Raw genomic sequence first — 24,914 nt, 5'->3', positions numbered from 1 at the left:
TTAAGGGCTTCCTATTCGCTAGAGGAAACAGCTGGTGTGATGACGTAACACAGCGAAAATTTTGACATTTTTTGTAAACTGTATTTATGAAAAAGGACTGCACTGATGCAGATATAATAATTTATCGAAAAACACACACCTTGGTTTAATCCTCGCTCTGTGATGCCGCAGTCTGTGATGCTTCAGTTGAAGACCGCGCTGAAAGACGTTGCGGAGCCGAAGTCTGCCGCCGTTTTCATATGAAATTTAAAGGGGACGTGGCCGATCACCAATTTGTGTAAAGTTTATGGAGAATTTTTAGGGGGGCTGAGTCCAAATGTTAGGGGGGCTAAATCCCATGGTGATCACCTTGCCTGAAATTCAATAATAATACTAACAGCCCTGCCTGGCACATCCCTCACCATGGAGTATATCACCAATTTGTGATGTCAAAATGGGGTCACAGGCAAAAAAAGGTTGGGAACCATTGCACTAATGAGTACATATAATCAACAGTAGAAATATGAGCCCAGGAGTTATTTGTATTTTTTTATGTTTTAATGTAAGTTAAATGTAATTACACGCGTCTGCAGCATCAAAGCCGGAACTCCACTACCCCCTCCCCCCACGGGCACACACCTACTACATACCTCTCCTAACTCAGCCAAAGACGAAAGCTGCGTGTGCGTGCATCATAATATCACCATCTCTAATGTATTTTTCTCCTTCCAACGTTATGGTTGCGCTCGTGCGCAAAGCGCATTTCCTTCGGCCGCTCTCTGAGCTCGATGGAAATTTCTGCGCTCGCGTTCTGCCGGGGGGAGGTTTTGACAGTTTGGGGGCGGAGTCATGCCGTTTCTGACAGCGAACGCTATTGGCGGATGAAGTATGGTTTATCTATGTTATAAGTATAATTTCACTGACTTCATTGCCCCCTTGCCTGTTTCCCCATCAATATAAAACAGATGCAGTTACAGAATGCAGCGACACATGTAATTGGGATGCTGAGGCAGGCATTAGGTTCGGCATCTCCATACGCTACAGTATAACGTTATCATGTGTTACGAGATTCCAAAGACCATACATAATTTCTACACCTCGTCATTCCTCGGCAGGAATAAATGGAAGCAAGTATGGGACAAATACATAGTGGAACATTATGGAGAGACAGAGTTCAGCCAATTATGTTTTGTCCCAAAATTATTAAACATCTGAGATGGATACAAAACTTTTGATTGAGTTAGCAGAGCACACCACATGCTACTGTTTTGGTAATATCATATATATAGTGATAATTATTGATATTGAACGATACAAAAAAGTATTATGATAAATTATTTTGCCCTATTGCCCAGCCTTAATGTTAATTGTTGCAGTTATGTTAAAGGGATTCTATAAGTCGATCAGTAGTGATTAGCTAGGCTAACAGTCCCTGCTGCATTCTTTGGCAAATTTTGAGGGTTTGGTTTTCATTTACCTTAATTATAATTGTTTTAACCTGCCTAGTACTTAAATTTATAGACACATTGTTATGATAACGGAGAAGAAAAGACACTAGCGCGGAAATCAGGAGCGAGGAGCAGCTTTATTATAGATTGAAACCTCTCCAAAAAGCGATGGGAGCGAAAAAATAACTCGTCGTAAATCCAAAACGGCAGACAGAGATCGTATAGTCAGACAGGCGGGGTTCGGGCGGTGAGTGTCGGCGATCGGAGGGCTAGGCAGGTAATCGGTGGTCAATGGACAGGCAGAGGTCGGTCTCGGGGTCTCAGAAGGGTAATCCTCGTCGGGGTCTCCCCGAGGGCGTGGTCCTCCCAATGTTACTAGAGGATCTCCGGGGTTGGTCCGTGACACACATACGTTTCTGTCCAGTTATTTTCTATCTAGTTATTCTTAGTTAACCTAATGTTATTCTGCCAACATTTTTCCTTCTCGTGAATTGGATTGTTTTTTAATTGTTATTCATTAATTTACCGATGCCTTATCCTATACAAGGTGGGGGGCAGTGTAGTATGACCCGCACCACCCCCAGCCCTAAGTTACATGAAAATACCAGTTCACATTTTGTTGCACTGAATGAAATCTCTTTATAATTTGTGGTTCATAGTAAATGGTGTATTTCACATACTATTTGGACCATTACATTGAAAATCAACAAGTACAGTGTAAATCTCAGGCAAATCTATTCCCAGTGGGCACAACATGTGTAATCCACGTGGATTTTTGGTGGATATTTGGTGAAGTGGTGGATCCACCAGTTTTCACCTGATATCCACGTAGATTCCATGTGATTTTAGGCACGTGGAAAACCTGTTCTAAATTAACGTGGAATACATGTGGAGTTTTACATCTCATTCCACTGTACGTGGAACTCACGTAGATATCACGTGGAAAATAAGGAACCATTCTCGTACTCATCCTATTGATGGTTGATTGACCTAATTTGTGGTATAATCTCAGTTCAAACAAGAATTTTTGTATGTTTTACATAAATGTGGCAATCATTAATTAAACATTAAACATCTCACTACCAAAATTGTCCAAAGCCCTAGCTGGTGCACACTGATGGAATAAAGCAAACTTAGTGTTCATAAGTATTAATAGATGTATTAATTGCATATACATCTATTCATTTCTTGTGTATTTGGGTATAATTATAGAATATTTACCATTGCAATTGCACATTCAATCCTAATTGTAAATCTGTGAAAAGAAAATCAGAGAACAGAGAATTAGAAAATTCATAAATGTCAAACATTTTGTGTGTTTTGTGTGTGTGATTGTATAATGTAATTCAGTAAATTGTATTAAAAGCCAAAAAAGACTAGAACACATCCCCTCTTTTGCAAAATATATTAACATCTGAAATATCTAGTTTTTAACTTTTTGTATTTTTGTGCTAATACAAATAATACAGATAGGCTTTACTTGCCCTGGACAGCTTAAACTCAAGCTGGCAACCCGTGGATTTTTGGTGGATATTTGGTGAAGTGGCGGATCCAAGTGATTTTATCCACGTAGATTCCACGTGATGTTATAGACATGCAGCATGTTCTAAATTAACGTGGAATTCATGTGCAATCCACGTGAAATCCATTTAGATCCATTTCCTTCACCCTCTGAACATGGAAGTCAATATCCTACAAACAATATAATATAATACTTTGTTCTACATATTAAACATTCATTTAGTTCAGTTATTTTTATTTGATATTCTAATCACTGTTTAACAGTTTTTTTTTTTTGGATTGACATCTTAAGCTGGCAAACGGTAAGCATTAACAAGCAGGAGACTGGTGGGGGCGGGGCTTATACATTTCGTCGTATAAGCGTCGCAAACGTTTGACGCCATCCAATTTTGAACCGGTATTAACTAGTTTTAACGTACGCAAACTGCATCCCTGAAAGTAGTCTTACGCGCTGGTTTCTCCTGTCTGCTGTTACCTCCTGAGCGATTATCAGGTTTTCCCATGTGAGTAATTCAGATTTTAGTAATTTTCAAGACTGTTTTTTATTGAATTTTCTCATTTTAAATTTCAGCTAAAATCACTTATAAAAGTGACTAGCGCATAATATTACATTTTAAAAATAAGCAATTTCGGTCGATTCTGATGTGATTTTGATGTTATCTTGTATCCCTCACTAAAATATCTGCTTATAATATGAAATCACACTCGTATCTACAACAATTGTGTCAGACATTAATTGATACAATAATTTCCTTAGATCATAGTTTGAATACCAGGTAGATCTTATTTGCCTTTTGTTAATCATGTGAAATAGTTCTGTTCTCTTCTAGATTCTTTACCAATTCACTTATGCGTCAACTAAACATGAAGGGATCACGAGGGGATAAAATATCATTTGAGAAGACAGCGCTGTGCAAATTAATAACTGGTAAGTAATTGAACAGTGCCTTATGTGGTCGTGTCTTTTTTTATATCGACATAATGATTGTATTGATACATTGAAGTCCATGCATCTGAATTATACTAAACATTTTTGTCCTTTGATTGACAGACAGAGTAGTAAAGGCCCATGATGTTACAGGAGCCTTTGCCCTCAGCATCATTGCCAACCGGTTGAGAAATGCACCTAAGAGGAAAGAAAGACTGGACACAGTGTAAATGTTACTGTATTTTTGTTTATTTTGGTGTTTTAGACAGTTGTCTATCTTGTCTTAGCTGTTCTGTTTGTTTCATTAGTCTTAATTAGTATTGGCATTTTTATAAGTTATGTCAGTATTATGCACTACACCCAGTTTTTATGTGCATTTTGTATTGTTTGTTTTGAAATATGACTAAATAATTGATAAAAATATGACAAAACTTTTATGTGATTTGTGTCTGCTTTGTAGACATTTTGAACTTTGTGGAATTTACGTTGAACACAACATGTATTTTCCACGGGCCAACATCCACGTGAATTCAACTTGCCTTTACACCTAAATTCCACGTCTTTTCCACGTGGTGAAAACACGTGGATTCCATGTGTCAACATCCACGTGGAATTCAACTTGCCTTTTACGCCTAAATTACCCATCTTTTCCACGTGGTGAAAACACATCTTTTCCACGTGGATTCCATGAGTGTGTGCCCACTGGGTTGTTACCTAAATCTTTCAGGTGGTTATACATTTAACCATACAAAATATGGTTAAAAAATACATTTGTTTAAATATGTAAAATATATCTAACAGTGCATAGCTACATGTTAATTTGACTGGGCATCTTAGCAGATTAATACCAGAGTCCCTCCTGAACATATTTTGGTATCACACCTCAAATCTTCTATTAACTGCCCATGTGTGCATGTATATAAGTGTCTGTTTATACAGTACTATATAAAGGAGAGGATGACCCTGTATGGGACAAGCAGATATGGGAAGTGGATGGAGGCCTTCCAAATGATGCTTCAAAAGTTACTCAGGCTAAGGCCCAGGCGCATGGGCGCCAGTGCCATTAAATCTGAAGGGGACGTGTCCCCCTCACATTTCATAATTATTCATTTGGACCCCCCCCCTCCCCCACATTTAACATAAAATATTAGTTTTATGCCAGTGTGTCCCCCCCACATTCAAAATGCTTCGGATGCCCCTGCCCAGGTGGCAGTGTGCTCCATCCCTGGTGGTAAAAGTAGCTGATGTAGTGGTTTATGGCTTTGCTACTTTAAACATTTCTAGTGTAACTCCCAAAAGTTGTCCTTTTGTAATACCTACTTAATTAGCCTGAATTAATCGAGTAAAATATTTATCCATACTAATGGTTAAAATTTAGAAGCTGTTTAGGATAGTAATGTCAAGCAAGCAGATGAAGATTTAAAGATATGCACATTTTGAGGCCTTACAGCAGGCAAATGAACAGATATTTAGATGGACAGTGGCTAAGGTAGCAAAACAGGAACCACCCCCAGTACTGAACTACCATCCCACCCAGCAGGCCTACTATGAAGTATCTTTAAGGCTTAAGCTTATCTCAGACGTATCGTTGCTGGTTTCGGAACCTGGTAGCAAAACTACAATTCTACTAAACCCAACTTCTGTATTTGAGGAGGCCTTTGTTTTCAGGTCAAAAAAACTTTGATTTTGATGTAGCACACCAAAATTGATTCAAATTTTGAGTGAATTGAAGTACAAATCATAAACAAATATGGTAACTGCATGAAATATATGAACTGTTATGACTGATTAATGATGAACAAACATGGAATCAGTACAGAACATTTAGATTCTGGTTAACTAGTACATTAAGTAAGAGTGTACTACTACATTACTTGTGGCTCCTAAACTAAAATGATTTGCAACCTTGCCAGCGAAAAGGGCATTCAATAATACTGCTCATATTCACTTTTGTTAATTTCTCTGAACCTGGAAGACAAATCTTGTTTTATGAATAGTTTTTTTGTTGTTGAAGAAGAATAAGAAATTGTCATTTTATCAGTAACTCCTTTGGGAAAGGAGTCACTTCAATATTTGGGACTTGTCTGTTTTTCCATGGGAATCGTCTCCTCAAACTTACTGGCTAAATGGTTGCAATCCTGCCTTCTGTTGGAGAGCTGAAAGCTCCGTATCAGTGCCTTAGCAATCAGGTAGAAGAGTTCAGCTAGGTTGAGCAAAATACATAGACTTGAGGACACCACCATGAAGATGGTGAATATGGTCTTTTCGGTGGGACGAGAAATATAGCAATTTGCTTGGTTTTCACAGGGCTTTACATTGCACAGCACAGCTCGACTGATGTAGAAGCTACCGTAGATGGTGTACAGGGCATACATGAAGCCCCCCTCAAACAGGAGCCGGAGAAGCAGGCTGAAAAAGTAGATCCACCAGAGCTGTCCGGTGATGGGCAGACGTTTATTCTTCAGAGCCTTCAGGTCTCCCTCTATGTTTTCATTGCCTGAGCGCAGAATAACTCTTTTGGTTCCATGCTTGTTGTATGCTACGTACATGGCCACAAGCAAAGCTGGCGTGGACACGAAGATCAGCTGCAGGCACCACAGGCGTATGTGTGAAATGGGGAAGTAATGGTCGTAGCAGACACTTTCGCAACCAGGGCTCAACGTGTTGCATGAAAATTCTGATTTTTCATCTCCCCATACTTTCTCAGCCGCCAGCATTAGAATCATGATACGGAAGAATAACAGTACAGAGAGCCAGACCTTCCCAAGGCTGGTAGAGTGTTTGTTTACTCCGGTCAGCTGGGAGTACAGCGTTAGCCAGCTCATCTTGTTTGATGGCAAATCACAGTTCCTGCAGAAAACATTGTTGGGGTAAGTCGAGGTAAGATATGATGGAGCAGGGATCATAGTATTACAGTGAAAATTACTTTGCAAAAGCAGAGTGGATATTCTTCCTTCTCACAAAACTAAAAGTCAAGCCAAGCACATTTTCTTTTCATCCCAAACACCATGGAAATTGGTCGCATACAAGACACTGATTCTGAAAAGCTGATGAACGGGTCTCCTTAGCAGTGATTTTTCAAACCATATAGTTTGTAGTGTATTAATGTTTCTAGCTTCTTAATGTTTCATTAAACTAAATAATATTTATGAATACGTCATGAACATTATGTTCGATATCTGATGTTTTGATCTATTTGTATATTTATTATGGCCCTTGTAAGCCAAAACGTAGGAATATTCATACTGATTTATTTATACAAAAAACGCATCACATAAGATTTTACTGTGTTAAGAAATTATTTGTGTTCTGTCCCTTTTTTGTTAGAATGATAACGGTATTCATCTGTTGTAATGCGGCTTTAATTTTTAACTGAATAATTATGAAAATATGCTACAAACAGATTTGCTCTGATTATGAGAATATTCTATTTATTGGTGAAAGAAACAACAGTGACCATAAAGTAACGACAGACAACTTAAAAGTATATTATGATTATCCAAATGGTATATAGTACGTCTTACCTTTCAAAACCGGTTTTCTTTCCTTTGCTAATATCAAGGAATTCCCAAGTATAATGTACTGTATCAAAGGAGACAAAATTCAACTTAGGTATCTACAACTTTCTTTGCTGATACTGTCTTTCCCAGTCTTTCCACCACGCTCTTAGCTTATGACTTTTCACCAATGGGGCGGAGCTAAATTGACCTCATTTAGGAATAAATTAAATTATATGCAGTATAGTGAACAGTATAACAATCGCCTTCGTTAAGCCATTTTTGTTTATGAATAACGGAAGATTGGTTAAAAATATCTGAAATTCTTTACCGCAGTCCCGATCAAATAGCTGGGAAATTTAAAGATAAATGACCTGATTTTGTAACACGTACGATTGGATAATGAAATACAATAACAATAATAATGGTTCAAACTGGTCACACCTTTCATATAGTTCATAAAGAATTAACCGCAATGAAGTGCGAGAATCACATCCATTTCCTGTAAATTTAGTTTATAAACCAAAGTATTTAAAATGAACACATTTTCGTGAAATAATATAAGGTGTATCTAAGCAGCAAGCCTCTCTGGACAGCAATGGCAATATCTGTAATTCTTTTACAATTATATCCTCCTGAGACCCAAGGAAAAAAGTGTCCTTCAATTATAGGTTATTTGTCTTTGGAGGAAATAAGACATCTTACAATTTAGATTTTTTCAAATGTATTTTTATTTTTAATTTCACAGTGTTCTTTAGTGTACAACAGGAATAAATATGTTTCCTTACATCAGTGAAAAGATAGATGCAAAAACAACATGCCCACTACAATGGACATAAATGAATGGGTGGGGTCTCAGGAGGATATTTGAATTTACTTGAACAAACAAATAAGTGAAAACTTTGTCTAGAAGTTAATTCAAAATGCAATTTGTAGCCAAAATATGGTCAATGCTTAGTCAGTTGAGACCCAAGTGGGAAACTATGCTTTTAATTATTTAGCATGTGCTGAATAGGAGAGGAGATTTGGCAAAGTAAAGACAGAGCCATGCTGCATGTAGGAATGGAGCAGATTGCATTGATTACAATCATCTACAGTAAGACTGGGGGAGGTAAGATGCAGTGGAAACTTATTCATGGTTTTTACACGTAATTCCAAAAAAAAAAAAAAAAAAAGTCATAAACTCCCACACCCTAGCTGACAGTAGATATCATGACAGAGTAGTAGGGGCTAGTTTCCATCTACTGCAGGGGTGGCCAATCTTATCTGCAAAGGGTTAGTGTGTTTGCAGGTTTTAGGGGTAACCTTTAGGTCAGCTGTTCAAATCGGGGTGTGGACTCTTCAGCCAATCAGTCCTCTAATTAGTAATCTAATTATGGAGTTGCAGTGAAAACCCGCACCACGGCCCTTCCTGGATAAGATTGGCCACCCCTGAGCTATTGCTTACGCGGACGCACCACAGCACACGCAGCTGTTGTGACATAATTCTTGTCACAGATGTTGAGAGCAAAGATTGCATTTAGCAGCTTTGCGCAAGGGTGATGTTACATAAACATTGAAACAATTTGAAATTTATTGTAAAATTTCAACTTTTGTATAAATATTTGGCAAGGAGGGCTCGAATTTAAACATTGATGGTCTGGTCAAGAGTTAGTGGAGTTATTTAAATGAAATGCATTGGTATTAAATGGTGTCAGTGCTTGCATGACTGATAACGAAAAGATTTTTCGCCTCATCTCTTAGAGGGGATTATTTTTTGGTTTTTTTAGATTGACAGTGTTGACTTAAGTATTGTTTTCAAGACTCAAACTGTATATCTGGGTAATGAGACTGTCCTTCCATCCATCCATCCATCCATTTACTTCTGCTTATCCGAGGTCGGGTCGCGGGGGCAGCAGGAAAACCCAGACTTCCCCCTCCCTGGCCACTTCATTCAGCTCCTCTGGGGGGATCCCGAGGCGTTCCCAGGCCAGCCGAGAGACATAGTCCCTCCAGCGTGTCCTGGGTCTTCCCCGGGGCCTCCTCCCAGTGGGACATGCCCAGAACACCTCACCAGGGAGGCGTCCTGGAGGCATCCTAAGCAGATGCCCGAGCCACCTCATCTGGCTCCTCTCAATGCGGAGGAGCAGCGGCTCTACTCTGAGTCTCTCCCGAATGACCGAGCCACCCTGCGGAGAAAACTCATTTCAGCCGCTTGCACTCGTGATCTCGTTCTTTCGGTCACTACCCACAGCTCATGACCATAGGTGAGGGTAGGAACGTAGATTGAGATTTGCCTTTTGGCTCAGCTCCTTCTTCACCACGACAGACCGATGCAGCACCCGCATCACTGCTGATGCCGCACCGATCCGCCTGTCGATCTCCCGCTCCATCCTTCCCTCACTCGTGAACAAGACCCCGAGATACTTAAACTCCTCCACTTGGGGAAGGACCTCCTCCCCGACCTGGAGAGAGCACTCCACCCTTTTCCGGCTGAGGACCATGGTCTCGGATTTGGAGGTGCTGATTTTCATTCCAGCCGCTTCACACTCGGCTGCGAACTGTTCCAGTGAGAGCCGAAGGTCACGGTCTGATGAGGCCAACAGAACCACATCATCTGCAAAAAGCAGAGACCTAATCCTGATGTCACCAAACCGGACACCCTCAACGCCCTGGTTGCGCCTAGAAATTCTGTCCATAAAGGTTATGAACAGAATCGGTGATAAAGGGCAGCCCTGGCGGAGTCCAACCCTCACCGGGAACGAGTCCGACTTACTACCGGCAATGCGGACCAAGCTCTGACACTGGTCGTACAGGGACCGAAGAGCCCTTATAAGGCAGTCCGGCACCCCGTACTCCCGGAGCACTCCCCACAGGACTCCCCGAAGGACGCGGTCGAATGCCTTCTCCAAGTCCACAAAGCACATGTAGACTGGTTGGGCAAACTCCCACGCACCCTCCAGGACCCTGCCGAGAGTATAGAGCTGGTCCACTGTTCCACGGCCAGGACGAAAACCACACTGCTCCTCCTGAATCCGAGGTTCGACTATCCGACGGACCCTCCTCTCCAGCACCCCCGAATAGACCTTACCAGGGAGGCTGAGGAGTGTGATCCCCCTATAGTTGGAACACACCCTCCAGTCTCCCTTCTTAAAGATGGGGACCACCACCCCGGTCTGCCAATCCAGAGGCACCGCCCCCGATGTCCACGCAATGCCGCAGATGCGTGTCAACCAAGACAGCCCCGCAACATCCAGAGCCTTGAGGAACTCCGGGCGGAACTCATCCACCCCCGGGGCCCGGCCACCAAGGAGCTTTTTAACCACCTCAGCAACCTCTGCCCCAGAGATAGGTAAGTCCACCCCCAAGTCCCCAGACTCTGCTTCCTCATTGGAAGGCGTGTCGGTGGGATTGAGGGGGTCTTCGAAGTATTCCTTCCACCGACCCACAACTTCCCGAGCTGAGGTCAGCAGCGCACCATCCACACCATAAACAGTGTTGATGCTGCACCGCTTTCCCGCCCTGAGACGCCGGATGGTGGACCAGAATCTCCTCGAAGCCGTCCGGAAGTCATTCTCCATGGCCTCGCCAAACTTCTCCCATACCCGAGTTTTTGCCTCAGCGACCGCCGAAGCCGCGTTCCACTTAGCCTGCCGGTACTCATCAGCTGCTTCCGGAGTCCCACAGGCTAAAAAGGCCCGAAGACTCCTTCTTCAGCTTGACGGCATCCCTCACCACCAGTGTCCACCAGCGGGTTCGGGGATTGCCGCCGCGACCAGCACCGACCACCTTACAGCCACAGCTCCGGTCAGCCGCCTCCACAATGGAGGCGCGGAACATGGCCCATTCGGACTCTATGTCCCCCGCCTCCCCCGGAACATGGGAGAAGTTCTGCCGGAGGTAGGAGTTGAAACTCCCTCTGACAGGGGATTCCGCCAGACGTTCCCAACAGACCCTCACTATACGCTTGGGCCTACCAGGCCTGGCCGGCTTCCTCCCCCACCAGCGGAGCCAACCCACCACCAGGTAGTGATCAGTTGACAGCTCCGCCCCTCTCTTCACCCGAGTGTCTAAGACATGTGGCCGCGAGTCCGATGACAGAACTACAAAGTCGATCATCGAACTGCGGCCTAGGGTGTCCTGGTGCCAAGTGCACATATGAACACCCTTATGCCTGAACATGGTGTTCGTTATGGACAATCCGTGACGAGCACAGAAGTCCAACAACAGAACACCACTCGGGTTCAAATCGGGGGGGCCGTTCCTCCCAATCACGCCACTCCAGGTCTCACTGTCATTGCCCACGTGGGCATTGAAGTCCTCCAGCAGAACAAGAGAGTCCCCGGGGGGAGCGCTCTCCAACACCCATTCCAAGGACTCCAAAAAGGGTGGGTATTCTGAACTGCCGTTTGGCGCATAAGCACAAACAACAGTCAGGACCCGTCCCCCCACTCGAAGGCGAAGGGAGGCTACCCTCTCGTCTACTGCGGTAAACCCCAATGTACAGGCGCCCAGCCAGGGAGCAATAAATATGCCCACCCCAGCTCGGCGCTTCTCCCCGTGAGCAACTCCAGAGTGGAAGAGGGTCCAACCCCCTTCGAGGAGACTGGTTCCAGAGCCCAAGCCGTGCGTCGAGGCGAGCCCAACTATATCTAGTCGGAACCTCGCAGCCTCGCGCACCAGCTCAGGCTCCTTCCCCACCAGAGAGGTGACATTCCATGTCCCTAGAGCTAGCTTCTGCAGCCGAGGATCGGACCGCCAAAGTCCTCACCTTTGGCCACTGCCCAGCTCACAACGCACCCGACCCCTATGGCCCTTCCTACAGGTGGTGAGCCCATTGGAGGGGGGACCCACGTACCTTGTTCGGGCTGTGCCCGACCAGGCCCCATGGGTGTAGGCCTGGCCACCAGGCGCTCGCCATCGAGCCCCACCCCCAGGCCTGGCTCCAGGAGGGGGCCCCGGTGATCCGCGTCCGGGCAAGGGAAATCGTGAATCCATGTTTGTATTCATCATAAGGGTCTGACGAGCCGCACTTTGTCTGGTTCCTCACCCAGGACCTGTTTGCCTTGGGTGACCCTACCAGGGGCATAAAGCCCCGGGCAACTTAGCTCCTGGGATCATTGGAACACGCAAACCCCTCCACCATGATAAGGTGTCGGCAACCGGAGAGGAGACTGTCCTTGTTAGCAGTAAACATGTTATTCACTCAGCATAGTATATAAAGTTGAATATAGAAATTAATTGCATCAGTGAAGTAGCTGTTTTCCAATTCACCAAGCAGAGAATTGTCAGGGCCTAGAACACTCACAGAGACAGAAGTGCACGATACCCTTATCTATACTTAAACAAGGGGCAAACGCTAGCAAAATCAGCACACTGAAGCTTGGCTGGGCCCACTGAGCTCTGGGTCTGGAAAGCCAATGTGGGGGATTCAAGCCGACTCAAAAAACATATGACAGAGGTCTGCACTCAGCAGGGATTCAAGGAGTTGGGGTACAGATTGGAACTCGGTAGGCAGGACAGGATCAGGGCTGGATGGAGAACAAGGAAGATCTGCTCAGTTAGTCACAGTAACATCAGCAATACCTCACAGTGGGTGCAAGTTCACTCTTTTAAGGAGCTGGATACAGGTGCAGCTGATTCCCACTAATCAGCTCTCAGGATGGGCATGACAAGAATAAGCTCAGAAAGAACCTTCTGGAATACCAGACAACTCCATAGTTCATAAACACACATTTAGGCCCACATAATCATCCACATACAGTTTTTCTCAACTGTAATTACTTATTAATTTTTTTTGTATTAGTCTGTTACCATTGTATCTTGCTTGTAAAACATACCTTTATAATATAGTGACTTCATAAAAAAATTGAATGTAATTTGAAGTTTATCTTTAAACACTGAAGGGATGTGGTCATATGTCTTTGTCTTAGTTTCCTCTATTGTTCCTGAAAATCCTGAGTCACAAATTGCTTTGTAACTACAAATGTTTGTTTCAGGTTACTGCCCTGCTTATGACCTCTGATGTCAGATGATGCTCAGAAGTGTCATCTACACCTAACAACAGAATAATGAAAAAAAGTGCATCATGCAGAGTCATTTAGCAGCTCCCACCTGTGTGCGTGCACACAGAAAGCTCACACTCTTGTGCAATTGTTTCAGGAGAAAAAGCAGTAGATAATTCAGCCGCAAACTACATTCTGGCTGCTTGCTCAAATAAGGACATTTTCAGGTCAATGTCATAATCTGGTCCATGATCCTGTACAAATGAGAACCAAACTTGCCAGCTAAAAAGCAAGGATGAGGTGAACATGTTAATATTCCCTAGTTCTGCTTCAAGACCACCCATAGTAAGCAGCCCTGCTTTAGTCCTTCATGTGCATATAGATGGCTGATAATCATTTGACTGGTAGGAGAACATGTAGTCCTCTTGAGACCATAAACTGAAATGTCTAAGTTTCTTTATACATATAATATGTTGAAAATATTGACCGTTTGGGGAGGGTGTGTGTTTTCACATTTATATTATGATGCCTGTTATGCAGTTGAGCAACTCACATGATAATATCCAACAATGACACTCAGCACCAAGTGTTGAAGTGTTTTCATGTTCTATTGTCTGTATGACATGTACTGTATAGTGTGTGTGTGTGCGTGTGATGCTTGTGAAATAACTATTGTCCATGGGAAATCAAAAAGGGCATGGAGTGGAATAAAAAAGAGTAGAATTAAAAGGTAAAATAGCAATTTTTTTTTCATGCACAACCCTTTAACCCCCAATTGTATTAGATACATTGATTACACAGGACAACAAAAAAAATTCTGCTACTTGGCAAAATGTATGTGTCCTATACTAAATCGAGCGTGCTGATTCCAAATCTGAAGTCAGATTTATTGTAGCACGTCAGAATTTAAAGTTAAGTCAACTCGTTTAAAAATTAATCTGTACATTACGCAAAACTAAAACTTGGTACATCATCATCATCCCATTGATGCATTCACAGTAACAAAACAGCTAAAGATTCAACTTGGGCTTATTGAATAGGCCTAGTGTTTAAAGCATTTGCTTTTGCGTTTGTGGATGGTAGTAGTATCCTGTTGTAGAAACCAACAGTAGTCGCCCATCATGTTGGGATTAAAGTGGCCTTGATATCTTGTTTCCATGAGCGAAATATCTTGATGGAATCTCTCTCCATGTTGATCGCTTACATCACCCAAATTTGGTGGAAAGAAATCCAGATGGGAGGCACTTGCATTGACCAGACATATTATATTTTCCACAAATGTAACAGAAATTGTCGAGATGATTTATGCAGCTGCGCCTATCCATTTTGAATTCAAAATCGACAAGTTATCTAACTAATAAAATCTTAGGAATTTGATGCAGTTTGCCTAGTCATATATATTCACTACTGACTGTTAGCAGACCTGGCGTCAGCTAGTCACTGCTGACTCAGCAGTTCTGACGTCAGCATGCTGAACTGCCCAAACTTGTCTGTGAAGTTTCAGGGAAGTATTCATTGCCAACATTGCACGGGTGGAGGGAAGAATGGATTCCACTAAATACCAGCAAATTCTGGAAGCAAACATCACACCATCTGTAAAAAAGCTGAAGCTGAAAAGAGGCTGGCTTCTACAACAGGACAATGATCCTAAATAAACCTTGAAATCCACCATGGACTCAAGAGATGCAAGCTGAAGGTCTTGGAATGGCCATCACAGTCCCCTGATTTAAACATCATTGAAAATTTGTAGGTAGATCTTAAGAGCTGTGCATGCAAGACGACCAAAGAATATTACAGTACTAGAAGCCTTTTGCAAGGAAGAAAGGGAGAAAATCCAAAGTACGAGAAGTGAAAGACTTTTAGCTGGCTATAAAAAGCATTTGCAAGCTGTTATATCTGCCAGAGGAGGTGCTACTAAGTACTGATTATATAGGGTGCCCAAACTTTTGCAGAGTGCCACAGTAATGTTTTTATTTTTTATCTTTGTTCAATTTATGACATGAAAAATAACTATGCATCAGTGCTTGCTGAAAATATTGTACATTTTTTCCATTTCATAGAAAGACTTTGTTTACATCTTTTCAATTAAAAAATTACCAAAATATATTTGAGGGGTGGCCAAACTTTTGCATAAGTGACTTCCAGTTACTTATCCAGGTTATTAAGACAGACTTATCCCTGAAAGCACAAGGTACCAGGTTAGATGCACTATAAATGGGATGCTGGATTATCACAGGGCAGACACACAAACACATATGCACACAAATACAGACTAGAAGAAACTGGACTATGGGAGCAAATTGGAGGACCTGTTAGGAATCTCATACAAACCAAGGGAGAACAGACAAACCCCCCACACACAGAGCTGTTAGAACTGAATCTCTGACTCTGGAAGTATGAAGCCACCACAATGCCCAGAATGCTCAACACAGTTAATCAGTTAACTGGTCAGTTCTGCATGTCAGTGTGCTGGTGTTGATGTGAAATTTGAGTACATGAAGTCATGAGAAGATTCTGTATCTCACTGATCATTGGTAATTAAGTGGATGGAAAAAAGAATTCAGAGGAATTGTAAAGAAATAGCATTTGCTTATTCTGCAGATTATGGGTAAAAAAAGAAGAAGTGTAATTGATGACACATCCCTATTGACCAGGATCTGCAGTTATAACACAATCATATGATGAAATCCACTGGTGTTTTTCTACCAAAGCACAAGTTTTCTTGTATCCATGACCGTTTTTAGCCTGCAGTTGTCATGGAGAGTGTCTGTTCTGACCCCGACCTCTTCCTCTTCCCTATCTGGCCAGCAGGTATTACGGGCCATTCTGCCTTTTCCCCTCTCTGTAGTTGAACCCTGTGTGGCTCGGTCTGTCAATCCACACAGTGTGTTGATTAGTTCCACCTGTTACCCATTACCTTGTGTTTTCTGTGACTGGTCGATTAGTTAATGTTGCACTTCTGTGTCTTCATTAGCCCAGGTCAGTTTGGTGTATTTAGGTTCCTTTCTGTGTCCAGTACCACAGCGAGTCATTGTATGTGATTTTGTAAGTGTTATGCTGTATGTCTGTTTGTATGCCTTATTTAGTCAATAAACCCCTTGTGTCGTCTTCTTTATGCCTGCCCCATGCCCCCCTGCTTCTAACCCCGCCCTCATGCTCACAGCTATAATCCGTAGTTTTCTCTTTCACACATCCACGCACACATTCATCACAAAATTCCAACGTTAAAAAGCGGTTACTTCCCTGGAGGTCACACCCGGCTCCCCCGCGTTCTCCTGGGGAGGGTGATTCAAGTTCCTCAGTCGACAGGGCTTGTATCATTCCTCAGGTCCTCGCTGCCAGCCCTAAAACAAATGCAGTTCCCATTCTTCCCCCCCAATAACTAACTATCTTCATCCATGGCCGGTCTAACACCAGTGACGGACACACTGCGTTTTCCCCCAAAATGCTGACAGCAGTCCCAGCCCAAAGTTTCTCATACAGTCTCTATTCATTACTGCCAGCCATTCCCCCGCCTTTCCCCAACTTGGCATCCTATTTATAAATTCCCCCCCCATCCCAGTCACAGGTGTTCCTCATTTACATGCAGGGAGCAACCACACCCAGAGCCGTTCACTACATACAGGCCTGGGTGAACTCCCCCTAAACCCCCCCCCCCCAGGCAACAAAAATCGTGTGTCCAACAACATTGGGCATTGTCAGTTTTATTAAGACATTTAGAATGATACAAATAATGATAATTTTAAAATAAATACATAATGGTGCTTGAACGTTAGTGAAACCTTCAGAATTGTTCATATTCCTGCATAAATATGACTTAAAACATCATCAGGGCGCATATTCACAAAGCATTTTATCTTACCACTAAGAGCACTCCAAAGTCATAGTCAAAGTTTCTAAGTTTTCTCCTAAATCCTATTCACAAAGCTGCTCAGATTAACTTTTACTAAGGAAAAACAGGAACTCCTAAGCTAAGAGTGAGACACTGATGCTATGGCTGACGTCAGTTCTCATGCACGAGCTTCCCTGCAATAACCACGGGATTGGTTGATGAGAGGCCAGTATGTGCTGGTGAAAATGTACGTGCACCATCCCATGAGCGCAAATACAGTGGAAAAAGCGTATAGTGATCATGGATATGGAGTTAAACTGCTTATATGGATCAAAAAGCTTGGGACAGAATCATTCCTGTACAAATACTGTTTAATAACTTCATTTGGTTATAGTAATCAAGTAGTCCGCTTACAGTCTTCATCTTGGGTATTTTTAAACATGATAACATACGGAAAAAATGAAACTGCAGTAATTCTTTTTTTTTCTTTACCCTGATAAGCCTACTTTGCCTTGCAGTAACACATCTGCTTCTGGCTACCTAAGGCTAGACACAGAAAACATGATGGGAAAAAGAAAGTAATTTTCTCTTAATGACAAATAAAGACTCATCAAAGCTTATGATAAACTGCCAAAAACGAGCCATGGAGGTGCTTCAGTGAAATCACAGTAAGCTGTATTTTATGTACAGTACTGTACTGTATTATAGCATATTTCAATTATACACAGTTCAGTAATTTAATCTTAATTTGAGAAACGTTTGAAACAACTGTATTGTATTTTGAAAGAGTCAATAAAATTCAGTAAATAGTGACGCTGTCCGGTTTATTACCTTATATTGATATAATAAATATACAAATGTCAATTGAATGGTAATCTGCCTGAGACATAAAGAAAACGAAAAAAATTGGTTATAATGATCACAAGCGGTTTCCACTGTATATGATTGGGTTGTTTTGGTTTGTTGGAGATGTTATTGCATCCCTCACAAGCTCCACAACAATCATTATTTCCTCCCGACTGAGGCTGTATCCTTTAAGTAATTTAGTGTTCGTTTAATGTTTCCATGACATTGCGACTTGGATTGACAGCAGCCATTTTGTGACTGTTTGTGAGTTGGTCTTAGTGACTTAGTCCTCCCGAGTACTTTTTAGTTCTCCCAGACTTAAATGCTACTTTTAGCATAAGGTGCTTTGTGAATTGCTCTTAGTAAAATAAAAAAAATAGGAGTCCTACATTTAAGACTGACACACCCATTATTTTTTAGGAGTTTCTCGTAAATAGGCAAGTTAGGAGCTACTTTTAGCCTTAAGATGCTTTGTGAATATGGGCCCAGGGGCGGTATGCATAGAACTTCTCAGAAATGCTCTTAAGAATAGTCCTACACTTTGAATTAAGAGATTGAAAAATCTCACCAAAAAGTCAGACCCAAGAGCTTTGTATAAAGCTCAGCAAAGTCTAAGCCCAATTCTTAAGTGCTGACAGAGCAAACACTTAAGTGTCATGAAAAAAGAACTACAAATAAATGCCCACCTCAACTACTGAGTCAGCCAATAGAGGGCATGCATGGGTAATATATCACAGTGACATCATACCTTTCATGAAAAAAAGACTGCAAATAAACACCCGCCTCAACTACTGAGACAGCCAATAGAGGACCAGCATGAGTGATTTATTATAGTGACATCACACCTTTTATCTATGGTTTTATATAAGACCCCTTGTTGTGATTACCCTGTAATAGCTAATACTAATGTCTACCAATTACAAGTCAGTTTCCACTAACAAATGCATATTTTGTATATATTATGGGTCAAAGACTGAAGTCATCTCAAAATACAGTGTATTCTAAAAAAACTGAAACAGCCCTCTTGGCACAGTTAGTGCTTAAATGGAAGGAAGTAGTGCTTGGAAAATTTGGCCCAATTGCTACAAGCAAGGACAAAGGAAATGCTTGACAAGCCATTGCAAGCTCCATAAATGCCGTATTTCCTCAGACAAGGCGTACAGCAGGGAACCTTTCTTCGCTGGAAAGTGTGCAGTCTCCATCTGATTTTAAAACAAAAAAGTAGGTGAAAACGACACAATTGAACAAATGAGACGAAAATATCGTACTTGGTCATTCATTTATTGAGGAAAATGATCCAGTGTTACAAATCTGTGGGTGGCAAAAATATGTGAACCTTTGCTTTTAGTATTTGGTGTGACCCCCTTTTGCAGCAATAACGGCAAATAAACATTTCCGATAGATCATCATCAGTCCTGCACATTGGCTTGGAAGAATTTTATCTCATTCCTCCATACAGAATTGCCTCAATTCAGGGATGTTGTTGGGTTTTCTCAAATGAATGGCACACTTCAGGTCCTTCCACAACATTTATATTGGGTTAAGGACAGGATTTTGACTTGGCCGTTCAAAAACCTTTATTTTATTCTTCTTCAACCAATCTTTGGTAGAATGACTTGTGTGCTTGGGGCTGTTGTCTTGCTGCATGATCCAGTTTCTCTTGAGACGTAGTCCATAGAGAGATGTCCTGAAATTTTCCTTTAAAATTCCCTGGCATAATTCAGAATTCATTGTCCCGTCGACAATGGCAAGCTGTCCTGGTCCAGATGCAAAACAAGCCCAAAGCATGATACTACAGCTACCATGTTTCACAGATGCTGCGAGGACCCCGAGAGAGAAAAAGGAAAAAGGGGAAAAAAGTTTTTCATAGGTTAGCTTTTAAAAGGACAGTGTGTTTTGAGTTTGGTTTTTATGCTGATTTCCTTAGTTTAATTAGAATTTAAGTTATTGTACAAGGGCTATCCTATACACTATTCTCTGACATGTGAGGATCGTATTTAAAGTTTAAGGACTAATTTACATGACTGCACCTTTGGGAGAGCAGAGCGAGGTATGAGACTCGAATACTGTATGTATGAGTGCATTCCTTTATTATTGAAATTGTTTGCTGTGAAGCTGCAACTGAACATTTGTGCATTTGAGCGTTTGTTTTTTTTTTTTCTCTCTCCAGTTTTCACAGTGTTCAACACGGAAGCAATAAATGCTCATATCACCCGTTGAGACTCTCCGAATTAGTTAAGTCATCCAAACCAAAGGGCTGTTACACAAAGGTTAATTAAGGGCCTTGCTCAAGGACCCAGTGGAGTAGAATCACTCCAGGCATTCATGGGATTCAAACCAGCAACCTTTTGATTGCCAGCACATATCCATAGCCTCAGAACCATCACTCCACCTACAATTAATTGTTTTTTTTCACAGTTAATCTGGAAACCTTAATGTGCTGTTTTGTTTTTAACACAAACTTGATAGCGGCTCACCCTCCAGCGACCAAAGCAGTCTGGTTTTACGCCTAACAAGCAACCTGGCACTGAGGGGTTCTCATCGAACGCAAACATGAATATCGGTACAGGTTCTTTGCAGCCTTTGTCGATTTTCATAAGGCATTTGACTCTGTGCAACATCCTGAGTCTTTGCTGGATCCCCCCAAAGTTGCTGAATGTCATGGCTGGCCTGTTCACTGATACTGTGAGTGCTGTGGAGGAAGAACCTCCGCGTTCTTCCCAGTTGATTCTGGGGTTCTCAAGGGGAGTGTTCTTGATCCTGCTCTGTTCAATGCTTGTATGGACTGGGTGTTGGGCAGGGTCATGGGGACCAGTGGCTGTGGGGCATCTGTTGGTGAAGAAAGATTTACTGATTTTGACTTTGCCGATGATGCTGTGATCTTCGCGAAGTCAATGGAGGCTCTTATCAAGGCTCTGAAGAGACTGAGTGAGGAGTCTGAGTGTCTGGGATTGCGGGTGTCCTGGATAAAAAGATCCGCACCTTTAACGACTTCTCAGGCACAGCCAGCAGTAGTGTGTCTGTCTGTGGGGAGAATGTCGACCTCATCGAAAACTTCACTCACCTTGGCAACAATATTCACGTGTCTGGTGACTCTTCCTATGAAGTCAGTAGACAGATTGCAAGAGCATGGAAAAGGGTGTGTGGCGTTCCCGATATCTTTGCAGAAGGACGAAGGTCCAAGTCTTTAGAATCCTGGTGCTCCCTGTCTTGCTGTATGGCTGTGAGACATGGACGCTATCCAGTGAGCTGAGACTACCTAAATTTGCCAGTGATAGCATCCAATCCCCGTGGTTATTGCATAAATAGTGTTGTCAATATTAATATCACACAGCGTGCAAGCCTAGGTTGAGGGCAGCAAAGTGAGTAACACCCCAGAAGTGCCTAAATTAACCATATATGTGGATGAGTAAGTGGGCACCTTGCAGTGGGGCCCCACCCTGTATATTATATTATATTATATTACATATAAACATTGATTCAGTTAATCATCAAATTAATTGTTAGATTACTCGATTATTAATATAATTAAAAGTAAGAAGCCTACATAAATATTGTGGCTTTATAAAGGTAATTCACAGGGTACAGTATACAGAAAACAGGGCATCTTCTGTGTCAACTGTTTTAAGGTCAGAATGACAAAAAATTCCTGCAACACACAGATTTGCAAATGAGCAGTACTAGCTAAATGGCCTCATAAATGCCACAATGTTTGAGTATGAATGTATAGAAAAGTGTGGACTTCCCTTGTCTGTGCTGTTGGTTCTTATTTCTGGCAGTGTGCTGTTAATAAACACAGAACTAACATTACGTTATTATAAAAAAACTGTCTCCGCTTTGTCATTAAAAGCATGATCCACCATACAAATAGCTGTAAACTTGAATAGCTGTAAACTTGCAAATAGGAAAGGAAACTGCATTTGTGACATTCAATTTAATTCAATTCAATTCAATTCAATTCATTTTTATATAGCACCTTTCACAACAAAGTCGTCCCAAAGTGCTTTACATGGATGTGTTGTGATATATAAAACATTATTAGAGAGAGATACAGAATGGGAAAAGGGGAAGGAAAGAAATTAAATAAAGCCAGAAGACAATGGAGGAGAGGAACCAAAAACTCCTAAGTAAGGAGAAAAAGAACCTTTGGGGGTCTAAGGTCTAGTGGCCGCCCAACCCCCCTGGGTATACTAACATTACTGAAAACAGAAAAGAGTGGACATGCTTGCTAAAAGGTAGGTATAAGCTGTGATTAGAATAAAGACTAAATCCATTAATGGGTCTGTTATCCATGTTGACCTGTGAAGGGTGGCCAAAGTCCGGGCACCATCCAGACATGTGGGAAGGCAGAGAGCATGGATGGTCAGATCATGCATTGACACATAAACGTACAAGCATAGTAGATAAAAATGACATGTACAGCAGCACCAACAGCCATAGTTCTGTTGTGTTAGGTTGCGGATAAGCTAAACTGAAGTAATAGGTCTTCAGTCGAGATTTAAAGACATCGGCATCCCGACCATCCATCCATCCATCTCCTACCGCTTTTCTGGGTCGGGTCGCGGAGGCAGCAGTCTAAGCATGGAAACCCAGACTTCCCTCTCACCAGCCACTTCGTCCAGCTCCTCTGGGGGAATCCCGAGGCGTTCCCAGACCAGCCGAGAGACATAGTCTCTCCAGTGAGTCCTGGGTCTTCCCCGGGGCCTCCTCCCCGTCCAGGAGGCATCCTGAGCAGATGCCCGAGCCACCTCATCTGGCTCCTCTCTATGCGGAGGAGCAGCAGCACTGCTTTGAGTCCCTCCCGAATGACTGACCTCCTCACTCTCTAAGGGAGAGCCCAGCCACCCTGCGGAGGAAACTCATTTCAAGTGTTTGAATAGTTAAACAAGCTGATTGGTAGCTGCAATCAGGTGATCTCTGGGAGTGGGAGACTAGACACATTCAAAACACAGGTATTGGGAACAATGAGCCAGAACACCACCAGGGGGCAGCACAGACAGGACAAAACATATCAGAAACTGCTGACTTAAAACACATGAAAAACTACATGGAAAATGATCCCTCACTTATATGGCAGTTCGGCTTTCGTGCCCCCGCTATATTGCGGATTTTTCCCCAACATCACAGTTCTCTGCGATGTGTGTATATATGTATACATATACATTACATATTGTAGCGCAGAGGTACCAGCAGCATGTTGGACTGATGCCAGTTGTAAACAGTTCGCAGTAATCACTTCCCACATAGCAAGATGAGTATGAAATGGGTCTGGGCCAAATGTTGTTCAGAAATTGACACAGATCCGTAAACCAGATCTGGCCCAGTGTCTTTTTGCACAACGGACCAATACTGGTCTGAATCCGTTTTCTGGATTTGAAACAGATAAGGGCCACATGTGGGCCAGAGTTACATTGAATGTTACCAAATCTGGATCGTATCGGCACCAGAGTCAAAAGTTAAATTCAGAGCAGCTTCCAGTGGCGGCAGTGAGTGGCTCTGTGGGCTGGTTCAGGCCCTGGCCTCAGCAGAGAATGCTGCAGGTTAGGTGGCCCTGCACTGTGATCCCCAAGCTATGAAGGGTGAGATGATGGTAGTGAAGAGAAGCATTCCAATGTATATGTACCTGATGCAATTTTTGAACAACATTTGGCCCAGACCCGGTTCAGACTCATTTCGCTATGTGGGACGATTGTCCTTCAGATTCTTAGCTTATCAGCTGTGCATCTGGGAAGTGAGTGATCATACATATACGGCCAGGCGAATGTGCGCTGGATCTTCGAAGCATATACAGACCAACAGTATCATTTAGAACTCTGGACAGATTCTGGTGCAGACTCTCTTGCCCAGACGTCACCGGTGCCGGAATTTAAGGAGATGCAGGCAGATCTGGCCCAGAATCACTTGTTATGTGGGTAATTGTGTCGTTGTAAATGTGCTGTGTGTTATGTCATGTATAGTAGTTAATGTTTATTGTTGTACGTAGTGTGTGTGAGTATGTGTGTGTGCGCCCACCGTGTGTATGAGGAGTAAATGGAGTGATGAGCACGGAAGGCAGTGTGAGTGTGTGTTTTGCAGTGGTATGGGCGTAATAAACGCCATCTGGTGATGAACTGTCTCTGCTGTCCAATTATTGAGAACATGGCTCAGTGACCCACTGTTACAATATTGTCATTATGTTACTCATATCCTTAGCCCGACGTCCACATATCATATGTGTTTACACAGTGTGTTCTGGGGGGCAGCATGTGGCTCAGCAGGCTAAGCCCGTGTGCCTGTAATCACAAGGTCACTGGTTGAAACCCAGCCTCAGCACGTCTGCAGGTCCTTGAGCAAGGCCCTTAACCCCCAGCTCTCTGGGCACCTCAACAGGTGGCTGCCCTTCACGGACAGCTTGAGGGAGACTCTGGATGAGCTTAAGGCCGCTATCGAAGCATCCTGGGCCTCCATAACACCTCAGCAGTGCCACAGGCTGATTGCCTCCATGCCACGCCGCATTGAAGCAGTCATTTCTGCAAAAGGATTCCCGACCAAGTATTGAGTGCATAACTGAACATAATTATTTGAAGGTTGACTTTTTTTGTATTAAAAACACTTTCCTTTTATTGGTCGGATGAAATATGCTAATTTTTTGAGATAGGAATTTTGGGTTTTCATGAGCTGTATGCCAAAATCATCAATATTAAAACAATAAAAGGCTTGAACTACTTCAGTTGTGTGTAATGAATCTAACATATATGAAAGTCTAATGTTTATCAGTCTATTACAGAAAATAATGAACTTTATCACAATATGCTAATTTTTTGAGAAGGACCTGTATTACACATTCTTCCAGGCCGATGGTGAGCATAAAATGCAACGAAATTTCGTTCTGTTGTGCAC

General features: G+C 42.5%; 1 protein-coding gene and 1 long non-coding RNA gene across 2 annotated transcripts; one reads left to right on the top strand and one right to left on the bottom strand.

The window, feature by feature from the left end:
- The first annotated feature begins 3,336 nt into the window (after positions 1-3,336).
- Positions 3,337-4,108, top strand: LOC140578841 (uncharacterized). Its single transcript, XR_011983112.1, has 3 exons — positions 3,337-3,451; positions 3,779-3,876; positions 4,000-4,108. It is a non-coding gene; the product is annotated as an uncharacterized lncRNA (long non-coding RNA).
- Positions 4,109-4,589: 481 nt separating this feature from the next.
- LOC111837611 (gap junction beta-2 protein-like) lies at positions 4,590-7,959 on the bottom strand. The gene is made up of 2 exons (XM_023799811.2): positions 7,401-7,959; positions 4,590-6,726 (listed from the first exon to the last, which is right to left on the bottom strand). Exon 2 carries the CDS (start codon positions 6,699-6,701, stop codon positions 5,943-5,945), a length of 759 nt encoding a protein of 252 aa, XP_023655579.2. The 5' UTR covers positions 6,702-6,726; positions 7,401-7,959; the 3' UTR covers positions 4,590-5,942.
- Between the last annotated feature and the right edge of the window lie 16,955 nt (positions 7,960-24,914).

This window comes from Paramormyrops kingsleyae, chromosome 16 (assembly GCF_048594095.1).
Source record: "Paramormyrops kingsleyae isolate MSU_618 chromosome 16, PKINGS_0.4, whole genome shotgun sequence".
NCBI classification, from domain to species: domain Eukaryota; kingdom Metazoa; phylum Chordata; class Actinopteri; order Osteoglossiformes; family Mormyridae; genus Paramormyrops; species Paramormyrops kingsleyae.
The sequence above is the reverse complement of the archived record's forward strand: the minus strand, read 5'-3'. Positions and strand labels throughout refer to the sequence as shown.

Bases quoted from the DNA above. Each gene is read 5' to 3' on its own strand.
- LOC111837611 (XM_023799811.2), bottom strand. From the start codon at position 6,701: ATGAGCTGGCTAACGCTGTACTCCCAGCTGACCGGAGTAAACAAACAC.